Raw genomic sequence first — 21,224 nt, 5'->3', positions numbered from 1 at the left:
TGTGTAAACTGTTTATTTTTATGTACTGCGTAATTAATATAAGATTAATATAAAATAAATAGAATAAGATAAGTTACCTTCAATGAAAACAGTGTATACTATACGCGTATTTTAATATACGCTATCACTTTGAAATTATAAGTAATAACGAAAGTCCCCGAAATTAGCTCTGAATTAGACGTATTCTGCAACTTTTGTTACAAAACGCCTATTTCGGTCAATATACTCATAAATATTATAATTTTCCTGTAACTATTTGTTTTGCTTAATGAATATCTTAAAAGTGTCTATGTGTGCAATTCAGACATGGAAGAAGTAAAACTTCTGAAAAATAGCCTAGGAGAGATTGAGATGGATATAGAGTAAGAAGTATTACGATATTTTTTGCATAATACTAAAACACACTTGCAAAATTATTTTTTTAGTGAGATTCAAATATCTAATTGACTAAAAATTTAAAAATAATAGAACATGCTTCTTTTGTATTAGATCTTGGTAATACGCAGTCGCACGTGTATTAAACACATACTGACAAAAGAATAAAATAATGCAAAATGTTGCACGCGGGCTGGTTGAAAGCTGTTCCTTTTTCAAATATCGTGACGCATTTTCGTTTCATCGAGTCACAACGATTCTAAAAAAGTTACATTAAAATAATATATGATCACAAACGGTGAAGGAAAACATCGTGAGGGAACCTGCACATCTGAGAAGTTCTTTATAGGAATTTCGAAGGTGTGTGAAGTCTACCAATCCGCACTAGGCCAGCGTGGTGAACTAAGGCCTAATCCCTCTCAGTAGTAGAGGAGGCCCGTGCTCAGCAGTGGGCAATATAAAATACAGGGCTGATATTATTATGATCACAAACATCCTCGCTATCGCTCATGACACACACCGGCGCACCACCAGAGTGCTCGGTTGCAATAACGCTGTTATTAGGTACTGTTTACCCGCGGCCTTCACGAACTTGGACCATTTTCGCAAATTGTTTGGAACACTTGTCTTAAGGCACGTGCGTTATTGGCAAACGTGGTTGTAGAACATACTAGTTGGGTCGGCAGAGGAACTAGTTACGATTTTACTAAGGAAAAATCTTTGTTAAATAATTTTTCTTGCATGTACGGTACCAGCTGCCGGTCTAAGAGACATAATCAGTAAACGTTATGCATTTAAAGTGATAAAATGAACCCATTTGCCATTGGAATGTTAGCCGGCTAACATGACAGCTACATGACATTACGCGTGTCACGGGAATATAACCTTATTATTTATCACGTAATGAGGTTATTTTTCCGTGACACGCGTAATGTCATGTAACTGTCATGTAGTTGTCATGTTAGCCGGCTAACATTCCAATGGCAATAAATAAAAAAGTTTTTATCCTGGAAAAAGTTTAGTGGTACATACAATTTGGATTTGTGTATGATACGAACAAAAATAAGTGTTTAATATTTCTGGATGTTTTCGATTTTGTTTATGCAAGTATCGATCACGCGAGCGACTTCCATAAATTATATAAAGATACCTGAACACGCCTTTATGAATTACGTAATATAAATTCTTCAAACATCTCGTGGTATAAAGCCGCGTGCACACGAAAGCACGGGTGCGCAATTTGGCGGTTGGTAAATGACAGCTCGAGGCAACGGAGCTGCCTCACTCAGCCGCAAGTCCATTAGTCGCTTATTATTTTATTCGGTAAATTGCGTATAAGGAGATCTAAAACTTTCGGAAGTTTTTTTACAGTTTTAGTGTGCATGTGGATTTAATACCATAGGTATTTTTTCTAGTTAATCTTAGATGCGGAGATTCAAGGTGGCAGATACTAAAATGCAGATGACTATATATAAAAATACAAAAATGCGCAAATGCTGTTAACTTATTCGAAAATATTTTCAACTGAATATTGATAAAAGCGATTAAGATTCTAATTCGTCGGACTCCGTCGGTGGCGTAGTTGAAAACTTAGTACGACTGCGCGTTGAGGTTTCGGGTTCGAATCCTGGGTCTGGCAAAGTGATATTGGGTTTTTCTGTCCAATATCAGCCCGGAGTCTGGATGTGTTACACATCCGCCCACCCCTGTAAAGGTAATAAAGCTTGATGCTATGTATGTCTTAATAATGTTTAACTATAACATAAGATGTCCAATATTTCGTCGGCCATATATCAAATCCCGTGTGATCCTGCGCCCCTAATCCAAAACACGCAGCTCTAGAAAATGAGTCGGTATTTCGGGACTGGAACCCATTTTATGTAACTGACAATAATTTCACCACTTATAATAACATTCATACTAGTAAAATATTTCTTACTAAAAAATTAACGTCTGCGCGTTGCCTAAGGAAACATTGGAAACGCGCCTTGATAAATAAGCCGCTCGGCTACACGACATATGGATGCCAGAAACGTTCGCCCGAGGCCCGGACGTTCATTTTGGCTTCTGTTTAAAAACGCCATCTCGAAATTAGACGCCTCACTTCACGATAATTTAAAAATAAGTATGAAGGCGTTAGTTATTAGTAATGGCGTATTGAAAGTTTCACATCCTAAATGATGTAATGATTGCGGCCAATCTCAACAGAGGTCAGCCGAGTACGCAGAAGATTAGTGCACAAGTGTGTGCGCAGTATACAGGTGCTCGCTGCTCCTTCACTCTCATAGTTCGGTGAGACGGCAATCCGACATGACCGAAGAGGGACCACATGCAGGACCAATGGCTTCACGTGCTCAAATGTTATAATAACTGTCCACACTTATCATTACAATACACTTGCCTTTAAAACTTGCGAAATGTACCAGGGATTCATAACTTACACACAACCTAACGAACATAAAATTAATTCAAATAATCCGATAGCAAAAATAAAATACAAAACAAAATTCAATGCAATAAAATCGAGTGATAATTACCTCTTATGAAAATGCATTCCAACATAAAGAGTAAGATAAGAGCCGGTACGGAGTCTAAAATAGAACGTTTAATTTGAATCAGTAGTGAATGAAACTAGTTATAGAGATAAGGATTCAGTGGAGCGGAGCCGCGGTGGCAGACGGCCTGACAGTATTTCACATCAAGTGTTTAATGCTAACACGACGTGTACATTGCACTACGTTTGTTGAGGTTTTAAGAGTGAGAAAATGTGTATATATATTGGGATATTTAGTTCAACTGATACTTTATTTGGGAGTGTATTTCTTAGATATTACGAGAGAAAAAAATACGGAAGGTCTTAAATCATACATAAGGTCTCAAATATACTATATATCAGCATAATTATATGCATTTCATATACGTCATAAAATTGCTAATGTAGATCTTAATCATTACCAAAAAAGCTGTTGAAATTTTTGAGTCCAAACCAAAAATGTATTACGTTAATACCAAAATTACAAAGCAATCCAACTAAAAAGCAACCTATATACAGGGCCCTTTACTTGTCCGTGCGTGCACGGTAAGCTATTTGACGCCTCGGGCCGCAGCGCTTCTGTTGATCGCGATCGTGACCGCTAGCGGCGCACGTCATTGTGGGCACCCGCCATACCGACGCATCTGTATCTCTTGTTTGCTAATTGAATTGTGTATTTTTATATAGTAGTGGTCATCCAATGGTAGAAATTCGAACTTCGAACTTCAATTTGAAATACAGAGTCATTTTGGCATTACGTTCTAGTACTAAATTAAACGACATACTCGTCTCCACCTTGAATGACAATGCGCCGAAAGTCATCAATTAATAACGATTATTTTAACCAAAAACCCTGATTTTAGTTTCAAATTTTTTGATCATTTTGTAGTTTATTGGTAATATGGTGTGTGCGTGAGTGTATATCTGAATGACAGTATGATGTTGCTCCTGTGAAGAATTCTCTTTGAGTAATAGTACTGGCATTAGGGCGCGTGAAATAAAATAACTTTTTATTAATAATATTTATTTTGTTCGAAGCTTGCACTTACTTATATATCGTATCGTTAAGTATTATTTCGAAGTAGATAAGTATGTGGTTTCATTTAGTAACTCAATGTGAAAATGACCCTGTATTTGTAAAACATAGTATAAATATGTTTTTATTATTCTGTTCTCTATATGAACATTTATTGTACCGAATCTTCCAGTCCGTGTGCCTAATGTGATTAAATGGAGATTTAAAGTTGTTTCTTCACATGTTAATATGTATATTTCAGACTGTGTATTGGAAGGTTCTGGGTTCGAATCCCAACATTGTATTTGCTTGACTTTATTCAAGTTGAGGAAGCCAAAAAGTAGTGCAAAAATAACTAATTCCATTACTCTTGCCTGTGTTATTGGAATGAAAACAAAAAAAGATAAAAAAATTAAGGAGGTACGCTATGAACTTTAAGTTCTCCGTATAGGTAGATTTTTTAATAGGTATACACGAAAATACTATATATGTCAAGGTCGCAAAAAACGTACAATTCACGTAAAAACATGATCAATCAAATCATAATATTCTGCGTTATAAAAATAAGTGCAATTAACTCACCAGTAGAATTTCTAAAATATAACAATACGCATATTTCAACAATAACCTTATTACTGACGCAAGAGGATCTAACGCATATAAAAAGCAATCGAATTTCTCATTACGTCACCATCATCGTTTTGTTTCGATAAAGGAACATTCCAGACGTTGCAGACGATTGACGTCAATTAAAATTTGATAGAGACCATTTAGGAGATTGATTAAAAATCGATTCAGTATCGATTGCGGCAAACGTAATGTAATCGATGTTCCTTCGGTGCGCTGCGGACGGAATTTTAAGTTGCCCTAATAAAATTATGGCTAGGGCGTTGCGGGTTGCGTAACGATTATTTTTTATAATCGTTAAAAAGATTTATGGTAATAACATTATGATCGATTATCGACAGGCCGTGAAGTTGTTAGATTTTAATTTTAATTTTCTACTTATTAAAATTCATTTTACACGTATAAATTATCTACGTGGTTAATTGTGGTATATTTTTTAAAAGACATTTCTTGTCAAAATTAAATAAAAATATTTTTAATTCTTTTTATATTTTTTATGCTATATCAACATTGTACTCAGACGAGGACGTATGTATTTTGAGTATACAACATCAAAACAATATAGATTCTAAATAACCCATTAAAACAGAACACCCAACGACATTTGAAATGTACCGTTGTTTATAAATCGTCTGGATCCTAACTCAAGTTCCCAGGGTTTAGGCGTGCGTCATTTAGGCAAAAACTGGACATCACAAAGAAACCCCAGGTTGTCGCGTATTCGGGGATCGGCTAACGGGACCTCTGATTTATGGACCCACACCCGAATAAAAAATCCTATAGAATGAACGGATGCTTTCTAACTTTCGTCTGTTTGCCCTTATTCAATGCGATGAAATGGATGTATCTATATGTTTTAATGCGACGTTATATATTATTCTTGCTGTATTTGATTTTGGTTTTTAATTTGAACAGAAATTTATTTATTTAATACTGTCTTATAATAATATTAAGACGACTTGTAAATATATAAAATTTATATTATAATCAAAATGAATTTCATCAATTATTTAAAACTATGGAATGGGCTTCCTGCAATGGTGTTCTTCGAGGGCTATGACCTGATGGTGATGATGATGATGATGATGATGATGATGATGATGATGATGCTTACTAAGAGTGCCACCTTACCTGTAGGCAGGGTCTTGGCTGTGTCCCCAGCATTGCTTAAAGTCCATGGATGACGGGCGCCGCTTGCCATCAGGCGGGTTGCTTGCTCGTTTGCCTACCAGTGGCGAAGGGCCCATGTAACTCGATTCCTACCGGCCCTCCTTTAAGTAGAATTTCTGTAGAATCCAATTATTATTAGAACGATTTGTAGATAGAATTTATGCATATTACCTAATACCTATATGTTTTGTCGACTATCGAGTACCTTTTCGGAATATTTCACCTTTCTCCAGTGCTGCCTAAGGCAATAAAAAGTGCTATATATTAATTTAGTTCAGTCGATCTCGATATAGATATTAATTATTACGCACCTATTCAAAATATATATGATAGAGAAATAAACAGATAAAGTATTCTCAACAAGTCTATTAGAATCATCTTCGAAATAAAACAATTAATTTAGAAAATAGCTGAATCTAATTCCAATTAATATTCCGTTTCATATTCGGAATTAATTAAGCGAACACCGTACAATATTAGTATAAATTTACATATTTATTTATGATTTAACATGATTATTTTGATGCCGATGCGTGAGATTATAGTGATATAACTTTTGAATATTCATAATATAAATTAAAATAATGATAAACAATGATGGGAAATCAATATTTATAATTGTAAATTTCGTTTTTTGAAACGGTTTGGACTGTGAGAAGATTTATGTTATGAATATTTTTTATTCTCGGACGGAAAAATGTGTACAAAAAATATCGGTCCTTCAGCGATCACAATTCTTATGCCAGTCTGCTTTACATGAAAATACTTAATACTGTTTCCATGCGCTAAATTCGTATCGTTATACTATGAAACTATGTAACCTTAATGATTGAATAAGGCACTGGTTTCATATACCATATTTGACGGGTCAAGGGAGTTTTTGTAATGTATTTTAGCAATTTTGAAAATCTATCCACGATTGATATTGGAGCCGATTATGAGGCTTGACATCATGTAACATCAAGTTACAAGCTCAAATATATGATATAAAAACCTACTTAAGTAACTTTAGAACCCGCCCTCACTATTTGAACTTTACTTTTCAAATTAATCTCAACATAAAATACTTAAATAATCACTATCTCATTCATTAATTGAGGCATGGCAGATTGCATCTTGCAGCCCGCATGCCGCTCGACCGCACTTTTTGTAATTTTCACGTCATTACGCATAAGCTCGATTCAGCGGCGGTTAGTTGAAAGCTCACGGTCATAGACTAAGTTAGGTGTCAGAACAGATTTTGCAAACGAGAAAAATGAAAAAAGGTGCCACTTCTAAGTTCTAATTATAACATAGGTATAATTAATAAGCAAACTTTCAACACCAAAAATTTGTCACCTGCGTTACAAGAGTCATAAAGTAGCACAAGAAGGAATAATGAAACTGTTATTAGTTTATGACATCAGTTAGGATGGACTGTATACGTAAATATTATGTCTACTTGCTTTTACGGGCCCGATAAAGTGACTCGTCTTCACCTGATGATACGTGGTGTGGGGTTCAATAGAATGTCGACTGACCAGAGATGGTTACCTCTCGACAGTCGACACAATTATACCGGCCTGTTGGAACCGGATATACACAGGCTGATTCCGGAACGCGACACATTTACATGGGCCACTATGGCGGGTTTTAAAACCTTGTGTACGTCGTACTTATCTTCAGCGTGGCTAAAACTATTAAAATAGGTGTTGAAACTGTTTTTGCATAAGCGAGGTGTTTATTATCGTCCCCTTATCGTCAGTGTCGTTTATTATTTAACCTATTTCAAAAGCAGTAGATTAATTAATTCCTCGTAATTTTAACTATTGATTTTGTATTTTATTGTTTATTTTATTTTTATTGGAAGACCAACAGCGCTAACAAATGAATTAGAAAATACATTTAAGCAACATGTAGCTAATTACAGGTCCTCGCTTTTAGATGTATTGATTAACACTTCTACCAGCAATAAGCTCTATGCCTTAACTTATCTCTCTCAAACCACTCATTCGTAACGCAATCAAATTGAGTTGTGGACGTTAATTTTTCTAATTAATTAATTTAGTCACGACTTCCAACTTTCGTACTTCATCAAACATCTTAATTATGTTTGATCATTAGCGACGGACTTACTTTCTCATATGTTTTATTTAGTCATTAATTAAGATGGTATCGTAATCTATCTTTGACCAATTCATGCATCATTCAGTTTCGACAACCCTGAGTTATTTATCTCCCACGCATAGAGTTTTGGAATTATGCACACATACATGCGCCTTTTTTATCTCCGAAGGGGTATGCAGAGCCGAATTTTGTATAGAGTAGATATAAAATGTCCTATCTACCTGTTAATCTTTGACGTCCGATTAGAGAAACGAGCGCAATTTACGTTGCATTTATGATAATGCGGTTACATACACTGCATTCTATTTTACATCTAATGCATTTTGATAGTGAATGACTGTTATGTTTAATTGAAACAGCAAGAAATCGTTTCGCATCTTCTTACGAGGAGGATTCGTTTCGGTTTACGATTAGCGAGTGAATCTCGCTCTGTATGTATGCGTAGCTTTAATGTAAGTTCTAGGTTTTATTTCATCCCGGTCCGAAGAATGAGTGGCATCTACAACCCGTGTTATAGTGTCGAACTATCAGATATATTGCCCCGGTAACTTATGTAGGTTGCACTAAACTAGGAAATAAATGCTATATAGATTTTCAAAGGTCTTGGCTCGATCAAGAATTCATTCAATATAGCTACTATTTATTATTTTTTCAACCAAGTATTAACATTTTTGTATTTATACGGGAACGTTCTAAGTGATCTCCCTCCATCCAAATAGAGTGTCAACTGCGAAGATATGATTATCCTTCGCCTGTCGACACAATTATGCCGGCATGTTTGAAATATTTATTTGCATCGTCATATATGTCTATTGACAAATCCTAATGATCGATGTATCTTTGTCACAGGTCAGGCATCGCTTTGGTCTCTTCGATGAAGTCTGTACTACAGGAGGCGTCCAAGTGCGGCACTGTAACTGGGTTCGATTTCTGCGCGTGTCGGAAAATTACGGACCACAAGTAAGTGCTAATGTGGCTTAAATTTCGAGATTTTTTAGCATCGACTTTAGTTATATCTCCTTGGTATTTTATTATAACGCAGGTTCTGAATTCAGATCCCAAGGGACTCTGTGTGCTGTGCTGACTTACTAATTCCAGTCCGTACTGGTTTGCATAATGATTTCTTAAGCCTTTGTAGCCTTCCCAGTGACTTCGAAGGCTGCAAAGTCTTCGAAACGTTAGGAGAAAACTAAAACATTAAAACCGCGATAAAATCCGAAAATAGTTTAATTTTAATTACTAATTCCACTTTTCGAATTGGATCTCATATAGGGTTAGCGTCAAACAGGGCACTTCTAAAAACTTTGTTAACTTGTTTTTACAACGTCAAACGTTGTTTTCCAACAAAATGTATTCAAAAAATCTAATGACTAAACAATTTACAATAATATGTAGTGATTAGCGTAAGTAGAAAAACATATTATCATCAATCTTCCCCGCTAGGTAAACCTAGTCTGCACGAAGGTGAAGGGTGAACCTGTATACGAAGCTGTGAAACCCGTCTCCGCACACACCGAGCTCGTGGTCTACTACCTCCCGGAGCGACCTGAGGAGATGTTCTTCGTCAGAATGAGGAACAACCTCTACAGACAGACGATGGACTCTATATTAGAAGGTATGCTTGAACACACGCACGTGTATTTTATCCTTGAAGAGGTAAACAGAGATGTAACAAGTGCACTCACTGTTTGTCGACCCATAACGTGATAGAAGAGAATATATTTGAAAGTTAACTATTTGTTTATTAATTTTAAAGCCGACCAATACGCAGGTTAGTGCCTCGATCATGATGACAATGCCAGTTGAATCATGAATGCGTTGCCGATCTGAAAGGGAAGTAATAGGGAATCCCTATTAGGGCTACAAAATGGAAAGGAGTTCGAGTCTCAAGAAATCTTACTCTTGTTAAAAAATCTTACCAAAGCTGGTTGTCTGAAATATAGTGCTATAAATCTGTCTATTGACCCCATCTTCCTCTAGAACATTGATACCCAATGTGGTTCACAGAAGGCTCAACGGGGGTCTACGTTAGCGTGACCAAAATACGGGGGTACATAATTCGTAAGCTGAGGTCCGCGAAAATTTATCTGATTTTGATAGTAAAGAACTAAAATATTGGCTTGACTTCACCTATAAATGTAGGTGTGCAGATAATATTTTAAGAAGCTAAACGAATATTACATGTAAAAATTTGCATATTATAGGAAATATGGTAGAAAGTTAGCTGCAGGGTATCCTCCAGAACCAGCAAAATTTTGAAAGTGGTCTATGAGAAAAAAAAGTTGGGGAACCTCTGCTCTAGACAAATATATGTATAGCATAGTTTAATAATTTTTATATGCTATACCCCGAAAAAGAAGTCAGGTCGTAAAAAAACCTAATTGACACTGTAATATGTATAAAATGTGAATAGGGCTGGAGCGGCATAAGAATGGGTCTTTGTATCAACATCGTACAAAGTTTAATTAGAAAGGTGTAAGTGACTCGTATAGCGGCGATAGCCTAGTTGGTTGTGGAACGGTCTGTCGAGACGAATGTCCACATGTTCAAATCCCAAGGGTCACATCTCTGATTTTTCTAAAAAAATATGTGTGTATTCTTTGTGAATTATCGCTTGCTTTAACGGTGAAGGAAAACATCGTGACGAAACCTGCATACCTGAGAAGTTCTCTATAGGAATTTGGAAGGTGTGTGAAGTCTACCAATCCGCACTAGGCCAGCGTGGTGGACTAAGGCCTAATCCCTCTCAGTAGTAGAGGAGGCCCGTGCTCAGTAGTGGGCAAGTATATAATACAGGACTGATATTATTATATTATTATTATAAGTGATTCGTACGGTTGCCATCTGCGTGTTATACGTATCTATAAATATGACGAACGTTCGGAAGGGCAAACTGGCGAGCAGTATTATTGATATTAAAGTTTTATTTCAATAGTAAGTTAACGTGATATCTATATTAGAGGAATGTCAGTTAATTTCAATTAAAATGTTCAGGTATTCAATGTCAAAAGAACAATATTCTTTCTTAGTAAATATAGTAGACATACCCTAACATACGTGATGTGATTTTTGTAAGTGAAAATAATTTAAATAATAATATTAACCCTGTGTTAGTAATTCTACTACAGAAAGGGATTAGGCCTTAATCCACTACGTTGGCCTAGTGCGGATTGGTAGACTTCACACACCCAAATAATCCTATAGAGATTTTTTCAAGTATGGAGGTATCCTCATAATTTTCCTTTACCGTTAAACCAAGCGATAATTCACAAAGTATACACGCAATATTTTTTTTTTAGAAAAGTCAGAGGTGTGCGCCCTTGTCTTTTGAACCTTTGGACACTCGTCCCGGCAGTCCGTCATTGTAAAAGTATTCTTTGAAATAATTTCGATGCAATTTGGCGCATGGATATTTCAATTTCTGGAATAATATTATATACCTATAACTTAATTATTATGTAAATATGTCATCACTTTTCATTCTGGAGAAATAAAGTAAGACTTATACCTACTCTAGGAAAGATTCACGCTGAGGAGCCGTAGTATGCACTACTGTTATAAATAATAATCAAAGCAGATTGATGAGTAAAGAAACGGAATTTTATAATTGCAGTAAACGCTGGCTTGCACCTACGACTTAATGGCCTCTAAGGAACATTATAATAATCCATGCTATATTGAAATACTCTAAACAGCATTTTCATATAATATTTATCACCAAGCAATAGTGTCTATTACTGTTAATTACTGTGTTCCGGTTTGACGGACATTGTAGCCAGCGTAATTACTGGACATTTGGAGACGACCACCTTATGTAACGGTGATGAATTATTATTTTAATTTTTTTTTCATATTGGCACGACTAAGTGACCCTACTACACCTGATGATAAATGAACTACACCTGGGCACTTATTCTGTATGATAGTGTAAACGCGTAACGCGGCCGTGTCATGTTATGTCCGAGAAATGTGCGTGGAATGGTATCCTGTAAGCCAAATTTCTATAGTCCTAAACATGATGCGTTGTGTTACGTGCTTGTTACGCACTGTTAAAATAACGTGCGGGATAGAGAATAAGGCCCCTGATGATAAATGAAGTGGGGTTCAATAGAATATCGACGGACGACGGATGATTTCCCCTCGGCAGTCGACAAAACTATGCCGGTAAAAAAAAAAAAAAAAAAAAAAAAAGTAATGGTAATATCAGTCCTGTATTATATGCTGTTTCACTGCAGAGTACGGGCTTCCTCTACTATTGAGAGGGTTTAGGCTCCAGTCTACCACAATGGCGCAGTGCGGGTTGGTAGACCTCGTTTAGAAGTACCTGAGAAATTCTCCAAAATAAATAATATCAATATACAATATAATAACATCAGGGCCCTTATTCTGTATGATAGTGTAAGCGCGTAACGCGGCCGTGTCATGTTATCTTCGAGAAATGTGTGTGGAATGGTATTCTGTAAGCCAAATTTCTATAGTCCTAGACATGATGTGTTGTGTTACGTGCTTGTTACACACTGTCAAAATAACGTGCGGGATAGAGAATAAGGCCCCAGTCTGTATTATAATATATACTGTCCCACTGTCAGGCATGGGCCTCCTCTACTACTGAGAGGGATTAGGCCTTAGTCCACCACGCTAGCTTAGTACGATTTGCCAGACTTCACATACTCTCAAAATTCCTACAGGGTACTTCTAGGATATGCAGGTTTCCTCACGATGTTTACCTTCACCATTAATATAATTCACAAAGAATACACACATAACTAACTTAAAAGCGGCGATAGCCTAGTTGGGTGTGGAACGGACTGCCGAGACGAATGTCCGCAGGTTCAAATCCCAAGGGCACACACCTCCGACTTTTCTAAAATCATGTGTGTATTCTTTGTGAATTTATCGTTCGCTTTAACGGTGAAGGAAAACATCGTGAGGAAACCTGCACATCTGAGAAGTTCTCTATAGGAATTTCGAAGGTGTGTGAAGTCTACCAATCCGCACTAGGCCAGCGTGGTGGACTAAGGCCTAATCCCTCTCAGTAGTAGAGGAGGCCCGTGCTCAGCAGTGGGCAAGTATATAATACAGGGCTGTGATAGTAGTAGTAGTAGTACACACATAACTTTAGGAAAGTCATAGGTGCGTGGCCTTAGGTTTTGAACCTGAGGATATTCGTCTCGGCAAACTTTTCCACTCCCAACTAGGCTATCGCCGCTATACCAAGGTAATAAATAACTAAATGAATATAAACTATTGCGTAATTTACGCATAGCGTTCCTATAGAGTTCATTGTTTTTCCTTACTGTTAAAAAAATTAATGAATCTCATTATTTTTATACATTTTCTATAGATAGATATTATTTCTATAGATTAACCTTTAGAAACAATATAATGGTAAGATTATTACTACACTATCATTTCAATGACATAAAATTTTATTGTCACATGATTATATTATTAAGCGGGTACTTAATAATAATTGCCGAGAGTCATCATATCGATATTTTATGAATATTAGTTCAGTTCAGGTTCCAACATTAAATACCTATTTTTATTCAAGTAATTAAAAAATAATTATTTTAATAAGTCACTTAGTATTGCCGTTTTAATGCTGCTAGAGTATGGCATGTCCTGGGAGGTCCCAGGTTCAAATCATAAACGAAAACATTTCATTCAAGTTATTACATCATTTAGCTAAGATTGAATGGGAGTAGAATGATCAGCTGGGACTGTCATAAAAACTGAACCATTTTGTTTTGTGTTACTTGCTTAAAATGTATCGACCCCACCTTGATGTGAGATAAGGAAGTATAGAAAAAGACTAAGTATAGTATGTTAAGGCGATATGGGCATTTGGAGAAGATGGATGATAGAAGACTGACAAAGAGGATATTTAAGGCGAATCTGGATGGAAGGGCCGATAGTGGTTAACCGCAGCGAACCTTCCACTTTCAGACTTTCTTAGTAAAGGCAAGGTCAAAAGTGCCCTGAACCGGTGGGAATGCATGAAAAGATTGCTAAAGGTGGAGGAAGCGGGAGATGTACGCAAGAATCGTGCAAAGTCGCAATCCAAGTCTCTTAACTATGTATGTATATAAATATAGTAAGGTATACCAATATAATTTAAAAATGTTTAAATTAATTCAGATGCAACCCGGATGCCATAATTGAGAAAATGGCTTTCGCATAAGAGATAGAGGTGTGATAAACGTACTTAACTAAAATTCTGGTAATTGATTGACTGAAGTGTAGTCAATTTTTTTGCGTTCCTAGTTTCTACCGTAATGATTTAATAAATTAAGATTTCTATTTTTAGACGGTCATCCCTTAAGGGTTTAAATCTCTATACGGTTAGTTCACAAATGGCATGGTATAAAAACAACCACGACGTCACAAGTGTCGCTTATACTATAGTAATTAACCCGTCAGACTTTATGCTTTTCTAGTCTATTAACTTAACCTATGCATTCGATCGTAAAATGATTGTTTTAATTTGTTTTCTGTGAATTAAAAGAATAGAGTTAATTTACTGTCTCAAGTTGTAGATACAAGGGAAATCTATACATAATTCTTAGTTAGATCTATACGTGCTTGTGAAACGCATCAAAATCACACATCACGCCTTGATCCCAAAAGCGGTAGGCAGAAGTGCAACCAGGCCACCCATTTTTTGTGATTTGTGTTCACTCATATGTGATAGGGGAGCCTAATTATATCTACTTATAATAATTCTAGATCATTAACACTCTCCTGCACTCATTCCTACTCAAATATGGAATTTAAGACACTTTTATACGCATATTGCGGAATGATTTAGGTTAAGTTTTTTACGAAAGGATCTTTTTGACTTTAACCTATTCTTAAAATATAATCACGCGCGAATAAATAAATAAAATAATTTATTTCCCTTTCACTAACTTGTTCTATTTGCACTTTTAAACTCAAAATTCTGTATGGTGTTGCTACTGTTTATGGGCGGTCGTATCGCTTACCACCAGGCGAGCAGCATCTTCGTCTTATCGTCTTATTGCAATAAAAAATACTTGAATCTTTTCAGCCACTCTTCAAAGCCACGCTACAGAGTCCGTTATTCATCAGAAGTTTAAAGTTCCACGCGCATCTATTTCCGTTTAACCAAAAGCGACTTAATTAAAAATCAACAACATAAATTTATTAAGCATTTAGCGCCCCCGATTTATTGATTTAATATATTTGTATTAATAACATCGGCACATCATAGGCGGCGACATCAAAGCGGCTAAATGGACGTTTTCACACGAATCTTAATGTATGGGACTATATTAATGGTTGCTTTGCGAACATGTTCGTTGTTTCTTTGCAATAAGAAGGTATGCAGAAGCACAGATTGATAATACAGTAGTGGTTGTCGGCAACGAGCTGAAAGCGTCTGCGTGACGCCTTAAAGAAACTAGAATTGAATATATTGAACTTATATATTATATAATAATTGTGAGGAGATTCCTCACTTTGAAACCCTAACCGCCGCTGGCTTAGGTCTTACGCTTCGCCATCGGAGGGTGATTCATTTTTTATATTTTTATATTCATTGTTTTTTCTACGATACGTCTAAAAATGTAAAAAAGTAACTTTAAAAATAAAGAGATATCGGGCCTGTATTATATATATATACTATCCCACTGCTGGGCACGGGCCTCCTCTGCTACTGTGAGGGATTAGCCGTTAATCCACCGATCTGGCTTAGTGCGGATTTGTTCCACACACCCTTAAAATTCCTATAGAGAACTTCTCAGATATGCAGGTTTCTTCACGATGTTTTCCTTTACTGTTAGAGCAAACGATAATTTACAAAGAATACATACATAATTTTAGAAATTCAGAAGTGTGTGCTCTTGTTTTTCCAACCCACGGATATTCGTCCCGGAGGTCAGTTCTACAACCAAGTAGACTATCGCCGCTTTTAAAATGTCAACAATCGTCGCAAGCGCAATAAGCCTTTACCGTTGGTAACGCATGCATAATTCCTTTAACATTATGGAACTAATAGATCGATAAATAATATTATTGAACACAAAAACTTCAAAAAGAATACAAATTATAAAAATGAACTATATAATATATATCACAATTGGATATAAGACCGCCACATATTCTTACAAATTATAAGGTGATATATTATCGATTACTAGTTAATAGGAAATAAAAATACAAGCAGATCGAATGTGGACAAAAAGTACGTTACATTCTCACAGATACATTAATCACTGTCCTGTTAATAACAATATGTCTTGCGTGAGTCAGTACTATATTCCGCGAAATTGTCAACTTCGCTTTTTCTATGACTCACGTTGTAATATAAATTTTAATGGTTTTGTGAAACACCGGACAGGACATGACGCTCGCCAGTTGTAATATACTAATTTATATAGAACTAGCTTTTGCTCGCGTCTTCAGCCGCGTGAAAGAGTTTTTCGGGATAAAAGCCCCGATATATATTTTCCCAGAATAAAAAGCTGAATAAATAATAGCACTCAAGAATAATGTAACTACCTATTACTCAAACAAAATAAATTCGGTTCAATAGTTCCAGAGATTAGCCCCTACAAACAAACTTTTCCTATTTATAATATAAGTATATTATATAGTGGACCTTATTCGCATCATTTATAATTTGAAGAGATCAGATTTTTTTTCTACCCAATGCAGATAACAGAATTTAATACGTATAGGAAAAACAATCTATCGCCCAACCTAACAAATTCTCTTCGCTAATGTACAGGGTGTGTACTGCTAATAAATTAAAATAACTGATAACTGAAAACTTAAAACCAAAATTTTACCATAATTTCCCATAATCCAACACAGTAGCATTATTAAAATCCCGTTAATTCAATATAATTTAATACAATCTTGTTGGCAATATTTCGCCATACCATCTGCCACGCTATCAGAGTGTCGGCACATCAAAGGACATTCTACACGCGTCGTGTTCGGTAGTAGCTTGATTGGTTTTTTATCTCGCTTAGGACGCTGGCAACGTGCGGTGAAATGGCGGATCGTTATTTATTGATCAATTTAATATATCTAACAATATATTGTTACGTTATACGTTATCTGATTTAGATTAATTGTACAAGTTTGATATACGTATTTGGTATATATGTGTATAAATCTTTTAAAATATACATATACTTTTATTTACAGATAAATTATTGATCATTCACATAATTTATATTTATGTATAAAACTGTTATTAATAAAGTAATGAAAATGCAAAAATAAATCAGCCTGTATCTCTTTTACATCCTAAGCATTAAACTAATTCAAATTAACGAATTGCTAATGAATAAATTTACGTTAACAATAACAATATAAACAATGTTTTAAACGCTATGGAAGCGGCTTAACCGGTCTGTTATACATATAGTTTGATAAGGCGGCGTCCGTTTGTTCCAGAGACGGTCCGATCGTCATTCGATAATTCGTACTCAGCTGTCTTTTGTAGGGAATGCGCGGCGGAAAAAGGTTTACTTATGATTGTAAAAATCACAGCTGCTTTACGTGCAGTTTTTAGATTTGTTAGTTGAGGTTTGATAAATGAAAGTTAAATGACTTTTTAGTAAGTATTTTTTTCTAATGCACACGAATCAATAACAACTAAATCTGTAGATGAATATAACTAATTATTATAATATTATTTTGGAATTGATGTTAGAAGCGTTATGTTCGCTGATTATTGTGAGATAGAAATAAATACGACTTTTACAAAGGTGGGATTCGTTGTCAAATTACATGTGACGTAAGGGACAAAATAGATATCTACAAATCAAAGACAACAACATCAATTGAAAAATGATTCTATTATAAATCTTAAACAGACATTCATACATCACGCCTTTATCCTGAAAGGGTAGGCAGAGACAATGTGAGTGAGTAATGGGGGCGAGAATATTGCCATACCAGGCACAAATTCCAGACTTCAAACTAATATAAAGCAAAAATGCTTTTAAAAATCTTATAATATAAAAAACTAAGTCTTAGAACCGTAGTGTCTTGAACTAGCAAATTCTCATCACATATTATCTTGCACGAATATATTTACATATCAGGTTTCGTCGATAAAAAAGCCGTGAGAAAATTTGCGTGCGTTTTTATAAACACTTGTTTGTAAAGTACCTACTTGTAACCATTTCGAAAAATCCAAAGACTATAATGACGTTTTAAATAAATAAATAAAATTCTTTATTCATCACGCAGGCGAACATAGTTGCACGTATGATAAGTCAAGGTACATGAGAATATTTAATTATTACTTAATTATATTAGCATATATAAACAAAGACAATTTATATTGAAAATAAAATAACTGAAAAATATAGTAAACAAAAAAGCCAGCTGGAGCTGACAGGGAAGAAGAAATAAAATGATGTATATATGTATTACTGTACTAATGATGTTATTTACAATTTACATACATATGCACCAACCCCGAAAAGTTAAGCAGAGACGCAACTAGTACATCAACATTACACTGGGCTTATTGTTGCGGAGAGGGGAGCGTATTGCCTTTTCTGTCACATATTGTAATTCTCGGTGATTAAAGTATTTATTCGAATCAATGAACTCATAGAAATGTGTGTTAGCTGAGCCGCGAATTGTACCTAGATGCGTACAGTTCCTAGCCGAAGTAAGCTATTAATAAAAATGGTAATCCAACTGAAATACTATCATAAATTAACGATCATACTTTAATTTTAACAACAATTCCAGCATAATCGTAAATAAAAAAATAAGTAAAATTCATTCCCTCAATCCTTCATAAAATTACTATATTAAAACTGGAATTCATATTTAATAAAGCGGGCAAGTAAAATAAAGTAGGCAAAACTAACCGAAGACAGCCAACTAGCGGCCGATGATATCACATCGCCATCTGTCCGTCGGCCGCACCATATCGAGTGTTTCGTATCCTTCCATCTTGAAATATACCTATCCGTTAATCCCGATAACGAAATGTTGTATCGTAAGATCTAGAATAGAAACTTGCGGCGGCTAATTAATTCGTACCATCTCGAGACGTTACAAGAGGAAAGATTTATTGCTAACATCTATCGATGGGGATCTTTTCTTTCTGAAGGGTTGGATATGATGGGTTGGTTGCAGGTTTTATTGTCAAGGTCGAGTGGTTGGCTATATTTAAGTTAGTAGAAACTATGTAACAGAATGTTCAGCAGTGAACTTCATGTGGCTGATTGTGATTATGACTTCATACTTATGAGTGATGTTCTTCAGCGAACTGGGGTACGAAAGAGAAGTATTAAATGTGAGTGTCAGGGTGAGTGTGTTTTGGGTTTCGGGTATTCTGAATTCAGAATAATGTTTTGAATGTTTATGATGGTTTAGATCCATAATATAGGACAGCAAAATCTTTATAAATAATGTATTGATCTGAAATTATTGATCAACGTCTATATTAGAAGTGACCATATTATTTAGTTAGAAATATTTTATCACTATTCATTTATAATAGCTAGATTTATCAAAAGGGTCAACTCCATAAAATAATAGGTTATTTTTATATGTTTTATAGTGGGGTATATTAACGTAGTAGACATACTCTAGGAGAAAATTCTGGACCTAGAAGATTGTTCTACTACAAAAACACCAACTGCTTTTATAGCGTAGTTGTATTACGGGCCGACTGCAGTGCTGAGGTCTCAGGTTTGGTCCCTGGCTGTGCAAAGTAATATTATTTTTTTCTACTCAGTATCAACGGAGTCTGGGTACACCATTGACGCCTCTACCATATTAAAGGTACGAGTGTGTGTGAACACATCAACGTTGGGTAATATTACGTGCAATCAATCGGAAATACAAGAAAAGCGTAGCCATGTATAGTAAAAGTCGAAATCGGGACCAATTAAGACGGTACTCAAACATCCAAGACGAGTCGTAATAAACATAAATTGTCTAAATATCCATAGCAAAATTTACGGTTGTCAATAAAGTTTGTTCATTAAAAAATTTCGCTTGATTGGCACCGTATTTGATCTCGTATATAATTTTCGACTTATTAATCACCGGATAATGCTCGGAGGTATGTTTTATGCTTTGTATAATCAATAAGAATTTAATTTTATACAATGTTAATTTTCAACTGGATTAGTCGTAGTATTTTATGTAATTTGCGTAAGGGAGCCGTTTCTAGAAATGACATTCTTAGACAAAATCGTGTTTGATTAAATAATGTGTATAAAATAGTTGCTAATGACCGTCTGATTTTATTGCTTGCCAGTTGCTTGACGTGTCTCCGTTACTTTTCAGGTCATTTTAACAAAGTTGTTTTAAGTATTACATCTTTCTCAATTTTGGTTTAGTTTACTATTCGCTTTCAAATCATCCATTTGTATTTTTTTCATTTTTATTGTACTGTTGTTGGAGGGTATGAGTATATTATATTTAAATTTGATAGTAGTACTTATTTATACTATTATATAAAGCTGAAGAGTTTGTTAATTTGTTTGTTTGTTTGAACGCGCTAATTTCAGGAATTACCGGTTCAAACTGAAAAAATATTTTTGTGTTGGATAGCCCTTTATTCCTGGAGTGCAATATATATATATATATATATATATATATTGGACGAGTTAAACTCAAAAATTACCCAACGTATTAAGATGAAATTTGGTATGGAGACAGTTTGAGACCCTAGAAAGAACATAGGTTCCCGGGAAAATATATAGCGTGACTTTTATAACGGAAAACTTTAGCCTGAAAACCTTTATAACGCGGCGGAGCCTCGAGCAAAAGCTAGTATTTCATATTTTGTATGTTCATGTAAACAATTTTGAACACATATAAGGAAAATTATTTTACCAAAGTAATTGTAGTAATTAATCGTACATTCAAAATTACCAATGAGGATCAATTTCTCACGGAAGTCTAAATTTTTTTGTTCGCAGACTCGCCTTTAGACCTTTCCACGTCTTTACTATCTCGTGTCCTTCTACCAATTTCCCCACCGTCGGGCGCAGAAGACGAACATAAATCAGTCTCAGGCGATTCCCTCACATCTTCATCAGCAGGATCATCAAACGAACTATTAGACATGACGCCAAAAATCCAAAGAAGACCTGCAAAGTCAGAACGAGCGCTATTACCTTGTGAAGTCTGTGGGAAGGCTTTTGACAGACCTTCGTTGTTGAAGCGGCATATGAGAACGCACACAGGTAAGGATATCCTCAACATAAATACCTGAGTGAAGTTTTCTGAGCACTTTAGTAGTTGAAGAGTATCGACAAATATACGACGACCGAAAACAATTTGATATGTTTGTTGTATGATAATTATTGGTTCCAATTTTTTAATACACTAACTGGTGAATAACCCTTACTTGAATATTGTGAAACGGGTTTTATTAACATG

General features: G+C 35.3%; 1 protein-coding gene across 1 annotated transcript in view; it reads left to right on the top strand.

The window, feature by feature from the left end:
• LOC115444120 (zinc finger protein 177-like) overlaps positions 1-21,224 on the top strand; it is a 94,235-nt gene that overhangs the window by 49,016 nt on the left and 23,995 nt on the right. Inside the window, exons 2-4 of the mRNA XM_030169774.2 lie at positions 8,676-8,786; positions 9,270-9,441; positions 20,762-21,028. Of these exons, the coding sequence (XP_030025634.1) occupies positions 8,676-8,786; positions 9,270-9,441; positions 20,762-21,028 (550 nt within the window). The remainder of the gene's footprint in view (positions 1-8,675; positions 8,787-9,269; positions 9,442-20,761; positions 21,029-21,224) is intronic.

This window comes from Manduca sexta, chromosome 24 (genome assembly GCF_014839805.1).
Source record: "Manduca sexta isolate Smith_Timp_Sample1 chromosome 24, JHU_Msex_v1.0, whole genome shotgun sequence".
NCBI classification, from domain to species: Eukaryota; Metazoa; Arthropoda; class Insecta; order Lepidoptera; family Sphingidae; genus Manduca; species Manduca sexta.
This window is presented reverse-complemented; position numbering and strand designations above follow the sequence as displayed.